This window comes from Brassica napus, chromosome C3 (genome assembly GCF_020379485.1).
Source record: "Brassica napus cultivar Da-Ae chromosome C3, Da-Ae, whole genome shotgun sequence".
In the NCBI taxonomy this organism is placed as follows: Eukaryota; Viridiplantae; Streptophyta; class Magnoliopsida; order Brassicales; family Brassicaceae; genus Brassica; species Brassica napus.
Genome location: NC_063446.1, coordinates 22,998,877 through 23,012,398, shown reverse-complemented (window position 1 = coordinate 23,012,398; position 13,522 = coordinate 22,998,877). Strand labels below are relative to the sequence as shown.

Below are 13,522 nucleotides of genomic sequence, written 5' to 3'. Positions count from 1 at the left end.
GCTTATTAATTATTATACACAAATAAATATTAAAACATCTACCATGTTTGACGAGGAAACAGTGGTTCAACATCTAAGAATGAAGATGCAACATTGTCAGTAACAGCTACGTTAACATTGTTCCACGATTCAATGCCTATGTTCACTTCCATGATTTCATCCTCTTCATCGCTTTCAATAACATGGACTTGTGGTTGAGGATGTCCATGCAATGACCGAAGCTTCTCCAATTCCATCGACACTTCTCTCATGCTTGGTCGTTTTTTACCTTTGAGGTTCAAACATTTCCTTGCGAGTTTTGCTGCCACCCTAACTTGTTCCAACTTGCACTGCTCTTTGATTCGAGCATCGATGATTTCTTCGAGTCTATCCTCTTTCATTGCGAGGATGAAATAAGTTGCCAATGTCCTATTTTCTTCAGACCGCATATAAGAAATTGCCTTTGCTCCAGTGATGAGCTCCACTAGCACAACTCCAAAACTATACACATCACTCTTGTCCGTGAACTGGCTAGATTGAAAGTACTCTGGATCCACATATCCTACAGTACCTGAAACCACTGTTGTTAGGTGTGTATGATCCACCGTTACTGACCTTGAAGTGCCGAAATCAGACACCTTGGCTCGACATTTCTCATCCAACATTATGTTTGTAGATTTAATGTCTCTGTGATAAATAGGGAATGATGCAGCCGAATGCAAATACGAAAGAGCTCCAGCGACATCTGTTGCAATGCGTAAACGCACTTCCCAAGTAGTCATTGTGTCGTCGTCAAGCTCATCGTGAAGATGTTCAAAAAGATTACCATTAGGAATAAACTCGTAAACCAAAACCGGTACTTGTGTCTCAAGACAACAACCGAAGAGTTTGACAATGTTCCTATGGTTGATTTGTGATAGAATGACAACTTCATTGATGAACTCTTCAAGTTTGTCTTCGTCGACAACTTTTGATTTCTTGACTGCCACGATTCTACCGTCTACCAACATTCCCTTGTACACAGTACCTTGACCACCTTGTCCAAGTACCCTGTTTATGCTAAAATTTTCTGTGGCTTTCTCCAACTCTTTCGAGCTGAATATTTTTGTTTGCTCCACATTGCCTTCCGTTGAAATCAATTGTTGTTGTAACAACAAACCTCCATTTCGCTTGAAAAACTTCTTTTTGCGGTTGATCCTCCTTTGTCTTTTAAATAACTTGTATAGCCAATACAGTCCACCAATTGATATCAATATTACGAAGCCAATAACAATCCCTACAAACCCCACAAACGAATAGCTTTAAATATATGTGTGTGACTTCGGATTAAAGAAGCTTCCACGTTTTACCTATAGCAATTGGCCTAGTCTTTGGAGGTACGCAAGTATAGTATCCTTGATGATTAACACAAGTGGACCCCGACGAACAGAGCTCATGACCTTTAGTAATCTTATTTTCTTGGCATTCATCAATATCTGAGTTCAGAAAATAATGGAACTGTTGATAAACAATATATAAACCATTCTCTCATATCATTAACTCCGTATAATGAAGTTGAGTTTACTCCAACATAGCCCTACTATATTTTAGAATAAAATATGGAATAAGGTTGGAAATGATCTACCATGGTTAAAAACAACTTGTACATTCTTTTTCGAAAAAAATAGTAATGTTCAGAGTTACTGACCTTTGCATCCGCCGGGAACATATGGGTTGCCTCTATAACCCTTGTTGCACGCACAACTTGCATAGTAATTAATATCGGCTAAATAGCTGCATGTACAGTTTCTTCTGTAAGAGGGTTGAGTACTATTGAATTTATCTGTTATAACGCATCCCAAGGAGCCTATGAAGGAATAGTTGGTTGTATGAATGAACCATCCTAACTCAACCGTAGAATATCCTTTAACATGAAGATGTCTCGGATCAGATATGTCTTCGAAAATGAATGGGTCGTCCGTTAATAAGGCAACTTTGCACCCTCCTGAAGTTGTGGTATTGTCATCTATTGTCACGCCAACGAGCTGTTGAAGCTCGTCCGGCATACTTGCCTGGCAGCATCCAATACCGTTGCAGACAGTTTGATTCTCAGTGCTTCCTGCATCACAGCGAGAGGATTGCACGCCTGTTTTCCATTTCTTGACTTTACAACTAGCGTAGGCGAGATAGTTTTGAATGGGCGTAGGCGAGAGCTGTTGTGTTGTTGTGCCGCAAGTAGAGGTGCATCCCACCATGCTTGTCTCAGCAGTTTCTAACGATGCCCTCATGTTGCAACCAACAGCAATAAGGGTATTCTTGTAGCTGACGTAAAAAGGGCTGTCCGTCAGATCTAAAAGTGATACATCTTCCTCGTCGTTGCTGGAACATCCTTTTGAAGTTATAGGGTTCTTGATATAAACTGACCCGTATGAATCAAAACCTTGAATGCGGTATTCAACCGGAAGGGAGATATACACAACTTCTTTTCTAGCAACAGAGAGGAAGGTAGTTTTATTATTAACACATTTGATTGCGTACCATTCGTTGAAATAGCAACCCTTTCCGATTCCAAATGGGAAGGGGATCTCCACTGTGCCACATTTTTTTCTACAAGAGCTCGAGGCGGAATCAAAGTTCATCAAAAGGAGTATGGTGAGGAGGATCAAGAGGGAAAAGATACTCTCATGGCTCATGTTTTATCTCTATCTCTGCTCAAGCAAAATTGTTCTTTCTTGAGTTTTTTTTTCCTTGCTAGATAAAAGAGGAAAGTTGCTTTTACAGTTTACTTGGACACTAAAAGTCTTCGGTCTTCATCTTTGAACTCTGAACTAAGTCAAGACAACACTTAAGTCTTCGGTCAAATGGATTATAAGGCGGACATCTTTGACATTTGCACTTTCTCAATCAAATTTTCGCCAGTTCAGGTCTGCAGCATCCTTGAACTTACTTCTCTGTCTCTATCAAATGGGTTATTATTACACGCAGATCATATCTTGTGTGGCCCGCCAATTATGGTTTTACATACAAAAGTCTTAACGGTCTTGGATCATCTTTTTTGTCTTGTGATTATATTATTATATTAAGATTTTCGTTGAGAATGTTTACACAAAAGATGTTTTAAAAGTATCCTTGAACTTTCTTCTCTGTCTCTATCAAATGGGTTATTATTACACGCAGATCATATCTTGTGTGGCCCGCCAATTATAGTTTTACATACAAAAGTCTTAACGGTCTTAGATCATCTTTTTTGTCTTGTGATTATATTATTATATTAAGATTTTCGTTGGGAATGTTTACACAAAAGATGTTTTAAAAGTAGTAAAACTTAACAGCTACAAATAATGTACAAAGCTGAGCATTACACTATTAATGAGGGAAGTGCGGATTATTCTTAAAAGTGATCCGGTTTTTGATTATTCAGAGGACTCGGAGCTGAGTAAGAAAAGCAGCACATAGCTCCAAGAACAGAAACTGAGCTCCATGTACCCTCTGAAGATCCAGCAGATACTTGCCGTCCTGAGTTTTATACAACTGTTTCATCATCATCAACAAACATATCATCAAGCCCCAGAGATTCTCATATAATTGATATTTGGAATGAACAAGATTTAATTAAATTTCTATTCCAAATGGCCACTGACACTATAACACATCAGAAACGGCTTGAGATGCAAGCAAACCCCATTTGATTCATGTGAATATGGGAACAGCCAAGTGGAGAAGAGTATTTTTACCTGAGTTTCAAACTTGACAACATTAGGAGACATAACAACTGCGTCGTTCTCTATCATGCTGGAGTCATGTCCCAAGTAGCTGTTATCGTGCATCGAGTTACTGAGCATTCCACCTGCGTTGTTAGGAACCCATCTGCACTTGATGTTGTAGGGCCCCATCTTCTTCCAACGAACATTCAAATCTTGCAGGGCTTTCAGGACCTCTGTCATTATTTCACGCGGATGAGCCCTAGACTGTTTGTATCAACTGGTTGAATTATCAATCAAACTAAACATATTTTTAAAAAAACTTTCAAATGCTTGAATTCAGAAAAACATATCAAGACCTGAAGTCCAAGAGCCCAATTTCTCTCAACAGGGTACTGAGATCTCAAGCCAACTCCTTGGAGTTCCATCAGTCCTGGAAGCCTAACGTGTGAAGCTACGCTTTCTGCTGGATGCATACGCGAAGTACCATCCTGATTAATTATAACACTCAAGGATTACTTCCAAAAACCTTTTGCTAAAGTCAAAAAAGGACAATGAAGACACACCATAGTCTCTTGAAACCCGGCCCTGAGATAACCACCAAAGCCACGGAACCGGTTGTCCAGGATCAGATAGTATGTCACAGTGCCCTGTTAGACAGCAGTCCACAACAATTCAATATTTTGAATTTAAAAAAAAAAAGAAAAGAACTAACAAATAGACAAGAGGCTGATAGAGACCCATACATCATTCTGGATCCGGTTGCGGAGAGACACAATGAGGTGGTTTCTGTCAAATCCCACATTGATAACTTCTTGCAGAATCTCCTCATCAATCTATAAATGAAAGCAATGCTTTTACGCTATTTTGAAAAAGGGGAATAGAGACAACCTCTGATCAAACTAAGAGTAGATACGTTAGGTTCACCTTCTTGGCCTGCTGCGCCGTATCTGGAGGAGGAACAGCTAAATAGCTAGGAAGATTAGGTTGGAACCAATGGTGTTGCCGGATCTCAGGAATGGTTACTCTTTTGAGGGGGTCTACCACGAGCATCTTGGGGATCAAATCTCTAGCACCAGCAGATAAATGGCTAGGTAGTGTATATATCCCTCCCTGAAGAACGGAAAGGAGAAAAACGTAACTTCAACAACCCAAGTTTATGCATTACTTCAAAGGTATATATATGGAAAAAGAACCAAGTAACAGAACGTGTTTTTGAAGTACCTTTATCTTCTTATAAAGGTTGGAAAGGTTCTCATCATCGAACGGAAGAGTCCCACAAAGAAGAGCGTAGAGTATCACACCACAGCTCCAGACGTCTACTTCAGGGCCAGCATATAATTTTCCAGAAATGACCTGAAACAGTTTACAACTGATACTTAGTTACAATCCATAACTATAGTGCTCCTCTCAGATACCTGGAGGTTAAGTAAATTAAATTACCTCTGGAGCAGCGTAGTTTGGACTTCCACAGCTTGTCTTCAAAAAATGGCCATCTCGCATAACGTTGCTCAGGCCAAAATCAGCAATCTTTACATTGCATTTGGATTCTAAAAGCAAGTTTTCAGGCTTAAGGTCTCTGTGAACTACCATATTCCGATGGCAATACTCCACTCCCGATATTATCTACATCAAAGTCTCAAGTCATGGATCAATTTTTTTTTTATAACTCAAATACAATGATGATGGCTTGGATAGTTACACGTTGATCAAAAGAAAAACAATTACCTGCTGAAAAAACTTTCTGGCCTCGTCCTCCTGTAGTCTACCCTTCTCTGCGATATAGTCAAATAGCTCACCAGAGTTCACATACTCCATGACAAGATAAATATCTGTGGTAGTCTCTATGACCTCATAGAGACGGATGATGTGAGGATGCATAAAGAGACTCATGATTTTGATCTCTCTCCTCACTGGCATCAAAGAGAAAACAGGAACCAACACTATATGAGTTTCCACAGAATCGCAAAGTCATATACAGAATCAAAATCAACTAAATTAGCATGTGGTTACAACAAAACTGTACCTTTTTCCTCCATCTCCATGTTCTTGATTCTGCGACGACTGATGATCTTGATGGCAACATTATGTCCTGTCAAAGTGTGCTCAGCTATCTTCACCTTACCAAAGGAGCCGATACCGAGAACCCTCCCGAGCTTGTAATTTTGTAGAATCGATTCCACACCACCTCTACCACCTGATCCATCCATTTTCTACAAAAACATGCAAATACACAGACAAAAAGGAAAGGCCAAATCTCAAGAGAACTATATTAATCAAAGCAAAGAGGAGAAGAAAACACAAATCCGATTCATCCTTTTTCTACAAAAAAGGATGCAACTACACACACACAGAAAAAGAAAGGCCAAAGCTCAAAAGAACTATATTAATCAAAGTAACTACAAAGTAAGGAGCAAAGAAAAAAGGGTAATACAAAAACATAGTACTCACCAGTGAAAGGAAAGAGGAGAAGAAACGCCAAACACAATAATAGGAAAAACCCTAACTTTAAGCTTAGGGTACAGGGTTGGTAAAGGACTAATTATGGCAAACCAAATCGGTTTAATAGTCTAATTATGGCAAACCAAATATTTTATTTTCCTTTTATACAACTTGACAAATATAATACAAACCCGGTTCATTCTAGGTGAAGAACCAATGCACACGGCAGCCGGTTTAGTGTCTTCTTCCATCGGTTAAAGGAGGACACAGACTGTGTTTTAACTACATAACCAACTTCAAAAGGTCAAGCAAGAGTTCTTTTGAGGAAAGTTTATTTTTCAGCCTTGATTTGAACGGAGAAGTGGAGGATCTTCAAGTGAGATGCCCCGAGCATACCGCGATGCCGAAACAGCAGGGTCTCTATACGCGACAACGAGTTTCGCATAGAATTCAGACTTGTTCTGCTCTCTCGCATCTGCTTTGTCTTTGTTTACCAGACACTACAACAGTGAAACATATAAAAAAAGTCATGAATGGCAACAGAAACATAAGGCTTTATGCTAAGAATTATATATATATATATATATGAGACTGCAAAGGGTTCTTGTTCCAAATCCTAAGGACTATGCATTATGCTCTGTTTGTGGCCCCTATGAGTTTATGTTCTCAAACAGTTCTGAGGAAAGAGCAATCATCTCTAAACTATTTACCTCGGTAGGATAAGATTTGAAATTCGCTAAGAAACGTCTCTGGCAGTATATGCTGAAAAGAACGGTGAGAATCGGAAGGGGGATTGTCAAAGAAGATGCCAATGGAAGCTCTTTAAGTCCAAATATTCCGATTGCAATAACGTGCATCAGGACCAAAGAGAAGATAGTGGAGTTGTGCACTATTGGCCAGAACTTTCCACCAGTTTCATACTTTGCCGCATATACGTTTAGAAGCTGCATACATCACACAAAAAAAGTAAAGTTAATTTACTACAACCAAGTTCTGATGAAACCATGGGTGTAACCGGTAACCACCATCATTAAGGGGAAACGAATCAAAGCTAACAGAAATGCAACAGAGCAGATTCTTCTTATATGTCTCTATCAAAATTTTAGGAGAATCAAAGGAGAGCATACGTAAAGAAACTGAGCAGTAAGATTGGTTTGGTTACCTGGTTGCGGTAGATGACATATCCAAGACAAAAGTAGACCAACAAGAAGGGCAGTATCAATGGCGAAAGGAAGAAGTAAGTTGTACCCAGAAGTCCAAAGAAGAGAATACTTGTGATTTCTTGGCAGAAGGGAGTAGGAGGGACCTCAAACTCTTTGTCATCTTCCTTACCGAAAAGTTTCATCACAAAATTCCAGATAAGAGGAACTAAACGGAAGATCTCTGATGATAAACCAGTCCATCCAGAGGTCACAACATAAGATATAAAAAAAGATGCCTGCACCAATGATCAAACATGATTCATGGTCTCTAAACCAAAATTAGTGGAATACTAAAAAACATGATTCTGTGTTCATTACCTGAGCTGGAACAGCAGCAGCAAGCACACGGGGAATGTTCTTAGGCTCAAGGAACACGTTTACACGATAAAGAGCAGATCCAGACAGTACATTTGCAAAGAAACTGTTCCATATAGTAAAGACTAGAAGCTTGATACAAGCAGATTTCTCTATCTGGCTATGAGAAATGTATCCTTGCATTGAGGAAAGTAGAAGCATAATGGGTGGTACTATCATAAGGAAGAGCTGGTAAATTAGACTCGGAAGATATCCAGTAATCACTTGACTCACAACTTTTCTGCAAACATACAAAAGAAAGAAAGAAAGATTAGACCCTTTGTAGTTAGTTCTCCTGAAACCTGAAGAGGGTTTTACTCACATATTGAGTATGCTTTTCAGGAAAGGGAACCATGTTTCTAACTGGTGCAGATTAGCAAGACCTTGAACCAACACAACAGGGATAACGTATAGGATTATCAGAGCTACGAAAGCCACGAATACCACCACGTTAGAGATCCATCTTCTCACGAACGATGCGGTGAAAAATGGCCAATGAACATCTTGAGGCTCTGGGGCCGGCTCAGTTAGCCATTGTGTTGGATCTATTCCTTGCTGGATGTTTGTTGCTATTGCAGCACCGTGTCTTGTCCTAAAGGAAACGAAAGCGGCTGGAACTTCCTAAAAAGGAAAAAAGAAACAATGACTACGTTAAAGAATGCAATTATTCACACAAAGACAAGTTCTTTACCTCTCCGGCTAATAAAGACTGTTTCAATCTCATGTCGTCTTCTAACTTCTCAAGCTTCTTTTCGTAATGGTCAACCACATCAACTTTCTTCCCAAACATCCCTAAGAACCCATCCCGCATAGACTTTTGACGAGATATGCTTCCGGATTTCACTCGAGTAAGTTTCTTGTATAGCTTCTCAGCATCATTCTGCAAGTGTGAACAAATAAATAAAGTCCAGAAACATCAAGATTGAAGACACTATAGAATCATAAGTTGATAGAAGCTTTATTACCATGAGAGCCTTTAACTTGTCTGTCCGATGAACAACGACGTGAGAAAGATAGGTGGAAGAATGATACTCCCTGAAAAAGCTTTCCACTGTTTCACTTATGCTGTTTCCAGACACAACAGGGACGCCACTGACAAGAACGGTGAATTCATGTGGCTGAGGCTTGGATGAATAAAAATGATCAATCCGCTTAGATGAAAGGTACTTGTGCTCCTGTAAAAGTTAGTCAAAGCATTGTTTTATGTTCACATGTTAGGCGCAGAGGAACGGAGTAGAATGAATGGAGAAAAGAAGAGGATTCTTACACAGTAAAGGAGATAGCAAACAACCGCTGTGAAGATGTATATTGCTGAAAAGTGAATCCACAGCCTGAATCAAAACACATACAAGCATAGGGGTTGGTTATGGATAATTAAAAGTTGGACTATGTTTAGGGATAGCTTTGAGTTCTTACTTATTTGATCCGTCGTTAACATTAGAGATGCTGAAGGAATCAAGAGACTTCTTTGGAAGATCAAAGAACTCTTCAAACTCGGTTCCCATATAGTTCACTGGAAGAAGGATGAAGATCCCAACCACAGAAGCAAAGCTAAACACTCGTATACTGCCACCAAAAAGAATCAAATCATTCATCCCAAAAGAACAAAGAAAATTCTGAATGAAGTAAAATCACCTGAAGACAAGCACACGAATGAAGACCAAAGCATCTAAGCCAAGATTGGAGAGGATGTCTTCGTTGGTAGGTTCTAAAGCTCTTCTGACCCAACCAGCTGTAGGCAAAAGCCTCTCAAGGTTGAAGGCATTTGTCTCCTCCTGAGATCTGCCATCTTGAATAAGCCGTGGACCGTAGACGGTGACATTACCAGGCTGCTTTCTCAGTATTGAATACAAAGTGAAGAAGAGGAAACAGAGGCCAAGATTGATTCCCACTGAAGTTAAAAGTGCTGACAGAATCATAACTCCGAAATTGTGACCTTCCTAGACCCCCAACAAGAGGATTGGTTGTGTTCGGTTTCAGCCTAGCAGTAGATCAAGAGAAACCTGGCAACAGATGCAAATCGATCGTTAGGAGTTAATAAAGTAGAATAGAGTTTAAATTGAAATGAACAATAAAAAAAGAAGAAGAAAATGAACAATCATGAGACACACACAAAAAGACAAACGAGCATGGAGAAGAGTAGTAGACTAAAACCGAACTGAAAAAAACTACCAGAAGCAATCTCCCAGGTCCCAGCCAACTGATAAAATGTTTTCTAACCTGGATCAGATACAAAACAAGAGTGGATTCTTCGCTTTTCGATCAAAACACACATATTAATTTTTCTTTTCTTTTTAAAAAAAAAAAAAACTGAAGAAGAGATCAAACCTTTGGCATGAATCAGTCAAGGCGGTGATCATGAGTCACTGATGCGACACGTATCCAAGTTCTGGAGTTTGTCCATTGTTGCTTTTAACCCAAACTGCATTGGGATTCCAAAAACGAAAAGGATCGGATAATTTGATAAATGCAACTACCGGAGCTCCGGTATGGTTTTTGAGCAATGTCTTAACATTATGAAAAATAAGTAGCCTACTAACGTTTCACTAATGGGCCTATAAAACGGTCCATTAATTAAGAAGTTAAACTTAGATCTAGACGCAAATAATCAAAATCTCCTACTTATTAACCATTTTATCAACAAACAAAAAATTATCTTCGGTTGAAATCTATGAGAGCAGCTCGATTAACTTTGCAGAAAGAATCTAAAAGGTCGGAGCTCACCACTGGCAGCAACAAAGGAAACAGACCAAAAAAAGAGAAAAAAAAACAAGGCATTTGAGAATGCCTTTTATGTTGATTCAAATAGTAACGGAAGGAAACGGAGGGAGTATATATGGTGGTGGTGATGACCATATTCGAACCCAAGGCTTTGTGGTTTCCAACGTTAAGTGACCTACCACAAAGCTATGGTCACATTGGTCACTCAACTGCAGCCTCCAAATTTATTTAACCTTCGATAAATTTGTTTCTTAAACAAACAAATACAATGTGTTTAAGCCCAACAAAATATAAACAGTTTTACCATTATTACGAGAACGGTGAATGTGGCGGAACAGTATTACCGTGATTGCTGAAAACAGGAAGAGATAAAAAAAAGCAAGGAAACAGAGAAGACAAAGCATCACTTAAACGACAACATTTCTAATGGGTGAAATAATTGGAATTTCAGATGGCTTCGAGAGCTTGAAGAACGTCAGCTTTGACATCTTCAAAGTCTTCAACTCCAAAGCTGAAACGTACCAAATTGTCTTTGATTCCATACTTTAGCCTCTCCTCCGGTGCCAGATCCCTATCATATAAAAATCAAACACCACAAGATGAATTAGTAAAACCACAAGATTGATAGATTTCGTCAAAAAAGACATTGAAGCATATGCATACCAGTAAGACATGATGGCCGGTTGGTCCACGATGCTTTCGCAGCCACCAAAAGATGGTGCGATGTAAGGAATCTTGAGAGAGTCCACAAACTTTATCGTTCTTTCAATGTCTCCATCAATCTACCATACAAAGATATAATATCACCGTTCCATTTAGAGGATCATTCTTCTATTTAGTTAGAGTAGAGTGTGATTGATCGTTTACCTCGAAACTGACTACACCTCCAAAACCAGTCATTTGTCGCTTGGCAATGTGATGCTCGGGATGATTTGCAAGGCCTGGATAGTATACATGACTCACCTGCAATAACCAAAATGCATCCATTTTTTACAGTGTCACGTCAAATTTACTGGAAAAAGGGGTAAGAACACAGAAAGAGTTATTGCATATACCTTAGGATGTGCCTCTAAAATTTCGGCCATCCTTGAGGCAGTTGAATTCTGTTGCTGTACACGAAGATGCATTGTCTTCATGCCTCGGATGATTAGGTACGCTGCGTTCTGTTTAACACACGGATCTTGTGAGATTCATGATATAAAGTGCATGAATAAGAGAAATTCAAGAGAGGTTCAGGTGTTTCACCGGGTTAAGTGTGCCTCCCATCACATGATGCAGATTGCGAATTTCTGAAACCACCTTCAGTGGGCCACAGATGCATCCACCAAGAACCTAAGTCAAGGAGAGAAACAGTCTTTGTTAACAAAGTGTACAGCCAAAGAGAGCTCTTAATCTATTTATGTCTTGCAACAGTTTGTACACTCACATCATTGTGTCCTCCGATGTACTTTGTAAGAGAGTGCACGACAAGATCAGCACCAAAAGCAAGGGCTTTCTGATTCAGAGGTGTTGCAAAGGTGCCATCGATGCAAACAAGAGTTCCCCTTTTGTGGCATATTTCTGAAACTAGCTCAATGTCGACACACCTAAGGAATGGGTTTGTCGGTGACTCAGTGAAGAACAGAGAAACCTGTCAGACCAGTAGAACGAAGCTGTCAGACATACACTCTTTTGATTTCAACTCTAAGAAAGTACAACAAGTGTAAGAGAACTGACTTGGTACTTATTCACAGCAGCTTCAAGACCCGCGATATCAGCAGGATCAATCACAGTGACCTGGACATAAAACAGGATGGTTAATCATTCAAGTTGAAATTCTATATCTTTCAGGAATCAGAGAAACTAGAATTGACACTGTAATTAAAAAACTGGGTTTCTGTGGGTTCTTACAGAGATCCCCATCTTGGGAAGAAAAGTCTCCATGAAGATTCTAGTCTTCCTGTAACAATCTGTAGTAGTCACAATGTGGCCACCAGCAGGAACCAAAGCCAAAATCATAACAGTGCTCGCACACATCCCAGAAGCCATAACCAAGGTTGATTCAGCACCTTCAAGTGCACTGCACAAAAATACATTAATCAAAAGCAATCATACATCGCATTCCTGGGGAGAAAACAAAAAAAAATAAAAAAGATCCAAGTGTTAAAAGAGATTAGAACAATATAAAAACCTTATCTTATCCTCAAGAACGATAGTGGTAGGGTTTCCATAACGACCATACTCGAAACTGACACTCCGTTTCTCCTACAATAATTGAAAGAAAAAAAAAAAGTCAATGATCTTGTCAAGAAAGATTTTTTCGCTATTAAGTTACTATATATTCCAGGAGACACCAACATAAACATAATAGATTAATAAAGCAACAGACTTGATCAAGGACATGAAAGGAACCTTGAAGTCAAGAAGCTCAGCAGTGTTCTTGAAATGGTAGGCAGACGTGTTGACCACAGGAGTGGTAATAGCATCGGTGACTATACCACGACCTAATCTTTCACCTATCATAACATAAACCAAAATTATCAAACATGAAATGATTGCAGAACGAAAAGGAGTGACATGGATCCGTACCAGCATGAACAGCGAGGCTCCCATCGGAGCTCAAAAATGAGGGTATCGAATCCTTCAACTGTACACTACCTATCTCCCTAATCCCCTCGGCCGCCGCAACCTCCTCGTCAACGCCATTCAGCGCCACGGGAGGAACGGCAGCCGCAGGGGCTGAGGCGGCGGCGGAAGCAGACGATGCTGCCGCCGCCGCCGCCGGTGGTAACCCGGAGGCGGGGTTGTTGGACCACTTAGCAGCCACGATCTGCGCGACGCCGATGTTGCTGCAGTTTCTGCGGGCTTTGATGCTCAGCTGGCGGACGAAATTGGGAGGAAACCTCAAGATCGTTGAGGACATGCGACCGCCGCAGGTGAACGGCGACGACATACCGGCGGTGGCGTTGAAACGGCGGCGAGATGATCCTCCGATGGGGGAGCCGGCGAGATCTGGATCGGAACGGCATTGGAAGCTGGGGATGGAGAAGATCGTAGGGCACTGGAACGACGAGACGGCCATTCTCTCTTCTCTCTCTCTCTCTCTCTAAGGGGTTCGGTTAGGTTCGTGTGAGGGGCGTCGGGGGGGGGGGGGGGGGGGGGTGG

The 13,522-nt window shown here is 40.3% G+C and overlaps 4 protein-coding genes across 10 annotated transcripts; all 4 read right to left on the bottom strand.

The window, feature by feature from the left end:
• Positions 1 to 38: 38 nt before the first annotated feature.
• Positions 39 to 3,073, bottom strand: LOC106388649 (wall-associated receptor kinase-like 10). The gene is made up of 3 exons (XM_013828766.3): positions 1,667 to 3,073; positions 1,329 to 1,454; positions 39 to 1,255 (listed from the first exon to the last, which is right to left on the bottom strand). Exons 1-3 carry the CDS (start codon positions 2,649 to 2,651, stop codon positions 39 to 41), a joined length of 2,328 nt encoding a protein of 775 aa, XP_013684220.2. The 5' UTR covers positions 2,652 to 3,073.
• Positions 3,074 to 3,263: 190 nt separating this feature from the next.
• On the bottom strand, positions 3,264 to 6,271 carry LOC106388652 (SNF1-related protein kinase catalytic subunit alpha KIN10-like). 3 transcript variants are annotated; one of them, XM_013828773.3, is made up of 11 exons: positions 6,111 to 6,271; positions 5,686 to 5,872; positions 5,388 to 5,572; positions 5,103 to 5,285; positions 4,884 to 5,015; positions 4,587 to 4,772; positions 4,406 to 4,495; positions 4,226 to 4,309; positions 4,019 to 4,150; positions 3,693 to 3,926; positions 3,264 to 3,489 (listed from the first exon to the last, which is right to left on the bottom strand). In XM_013828773.3, the coding sequence occupies exons 2-11, from the start codon at positions 5,867 to 5,869 to the stop codon at positions 3,376 to 3,378; spliced, it is 1,524 nt and encodes a 507-aa protein (XP_013684227.2). In that variant the 5' UTR covers positions 5,870 to 5,872; positions 6,111 to 6,271; the 3' UTR covers positions 3,264 to 3,375. The 3 variants fall into 3 exon arrangements, with proteins under 3 accessions (XP_013684227.2, XP_013684228.2, XP_022555120.2); XM_013828774.3 differs by lacking the exons at positions 3,264 to 3,489; positions 6,111 to 6,271 and having other exon boundaries at positions 3,693 to 3,895; positions 5,686 to 5,869; XM_022699399.2 differs by lacking the exons at positions 3,264 to 3,489; positions 6,111 to 6,271 and having other exon boundaries at positions 3,798 to 3,939; positions 5,686 to 5,869.
• Positions 6,217 to 10,180, bottom strand: LOC106388651 (CSC1-like protein HYP1). Of its 5 annotated transcripts, none has more exons than XM_013828767.3 (12): positions 9,986 to 10,162; positions 9,830 to 9,877; positions 9,293 to 9,660; positions 9,074 to 9,223; positions 8,925 to 8,988; positions 8,623 to 8,832; positions 8,349 to 8,537; positions 7,980 to 8,278; positions 7,622 to 7,898; positions 7,264 to 7,539; positions 6,812 to 7,045; positions 6,217 to 6,601 (listed from the first exon to the last, which is right to left on the bottom strand). In XM_013828767.3, the coding sequence occupies exons 3-12, from the start codon at positions 9,574 to 9,576 to the stop codon at positions 6,440 to 6,442; spliced, it is 2,145 nt and encodes a 714-aa protein (XP_013684221.2). In that variant the 5' UTR covers positions 9,577 to 9,660; positions 9,830 to 9,877; positions 9,986 to 10,162; the 3' UTR covers positions 6,217 to 6,439. The 5 variants fall into 5 exon arrangements, with proteins under 5 accessions (XP_013684221.2, XP_013684223.2, XP_013684222.2 ...); XM_013828769.3 differs by having other exon boundaries at positions 9,817 to 9,877; positions 9,986 to 10,152; XM_013828768.3 differs by lacking the exon at positions 9,830 to 9,877 and having other exon boundaries at positions 9,986 to 10,180.
• Positions 10,181 to 10,667: 487 nt separating this feature from the next.
• On the bottom strand, positions 10,668 to 13,512 carry LOC106388653 (cystathionine gamma-synthase 1, chloroplastic). Its single transcript, XM_013828775.3, has 11 exons — positions 12,947 to 13,512; positions 12,770 to 12,873; positions 12,549 to 12,622; positions 12,269 to 12,437; positions 12,095 to 12,154; positions 11,805 to 12,008; positions 11,624 to 11,710; positions 11,434 to 11,541; positions 11,246 to 11,341; positions 11,042 to 11,160; positions 10,668 to 10,949 (listed from the first exon to the last, which is right to left on the bottom strand). Exons 1-11 carry the CDS (start codon positions 13,437 to 13,439, stop codon positions 10,826 to 10,828), a joined length of 1,638 nt encoding a protein of 545 aa, XP_013684229.2. The 5' UTR covers positions 13,440 to 13,512; the 3' UTR covers positions 10,668 to 10,825.
• Positions 13,513 to 13,522: the final 10 nt, after the last annotated feature.

Excerpts from the sequence above, each read along its gene's own strand:
- LOC106388651 (XM_013828768.3), bottom strand. The coding sequence starts at position 9,576 with ATGATTCTGTCAGCACTTTTAACTTCAGTGGGAATCAATCTTGGCCTC. Across the intron at positions 7,899-7,979 it reads CTGAAAAGCATACTCAATAT|AAAAGTTGTGAGTCAAGTGA; the intron begins GTGAGTAAAACC and ends GTATGTTTGCAG. Across the intron at positions 7,046-7,263 it reads ATGTCATCTACCGCAACCAG|CTTCTAAACGTATATGCGGC; the intron begins GTAACCAAACCA and ends TGATGTATGCAG.
- LOC106388649 (XM_013828766.3), bottom strand. The coding sequence starts at position 2,651 with ATGAGCCATGAGAGTATCTTTTCCCTCTTGATCCTCCTCACCATACTC. Across the intron at positions 1,455-1,666 it reads TGTTCCCGGCGGATGCAAAG|ATATTGATGAATGCCAAGAA; the intron begins GTCAGTAACTCT and ends TTCTGAACTCAG. Across the intron at positions 1,256-1,328 it reads GACTAGGCCAATTGCTATAG|GGATTGTTATTGGCTTCGTA; the intron begins GTAAAACGTGGA and ends TGGGGTTTGTAG.
- LOC106388652 (XM_013828773.3), bottom strand. The coding sequence starts at position 5,869 with ATGGATGGATCAGGTGGTAGAGGTGGTGTGGAATCGATTCTACAAAAT. Across the intron at positions 4,773-4,883 it reads ACCTTTATAAGAAGATAAAG|GGAGGGATATATACACTACC; the intron begins GTACTTCAAAAA and ends TCCGTTCTTCAG. Across the intron at positions 4,496-4,586 it reads CGGCGCAGCAGGCCAAGAAG|ATTGATGAGGAGATTCTGCA; the intron begins GTGAACCTAACG and ends TTTCATTTATAG.
- LOC106388653 (XM_013828775.3), bottom strand. The coding sequence starts at position 13,439 with ATGGCCGTCTCGTCGTTCCAGTGCCCTACGATCTTCTCCATCCCCAGC. Across the intron at positions 11,542-11,623 it reads TGGGAGGCACACTTAACCCG|AACGCAGCGTACCTAATCAT; the intron begins GTGAAACACCTG and ends TGTGTTAAACAG. Across the intron at positions 11,342-11,433 it reads TTTTAGAGGCACATCCTAAG|GTGAGTCATGTATACTATCC; the intron begins GTATATGCAATA and ends TGGTTATTGCAG.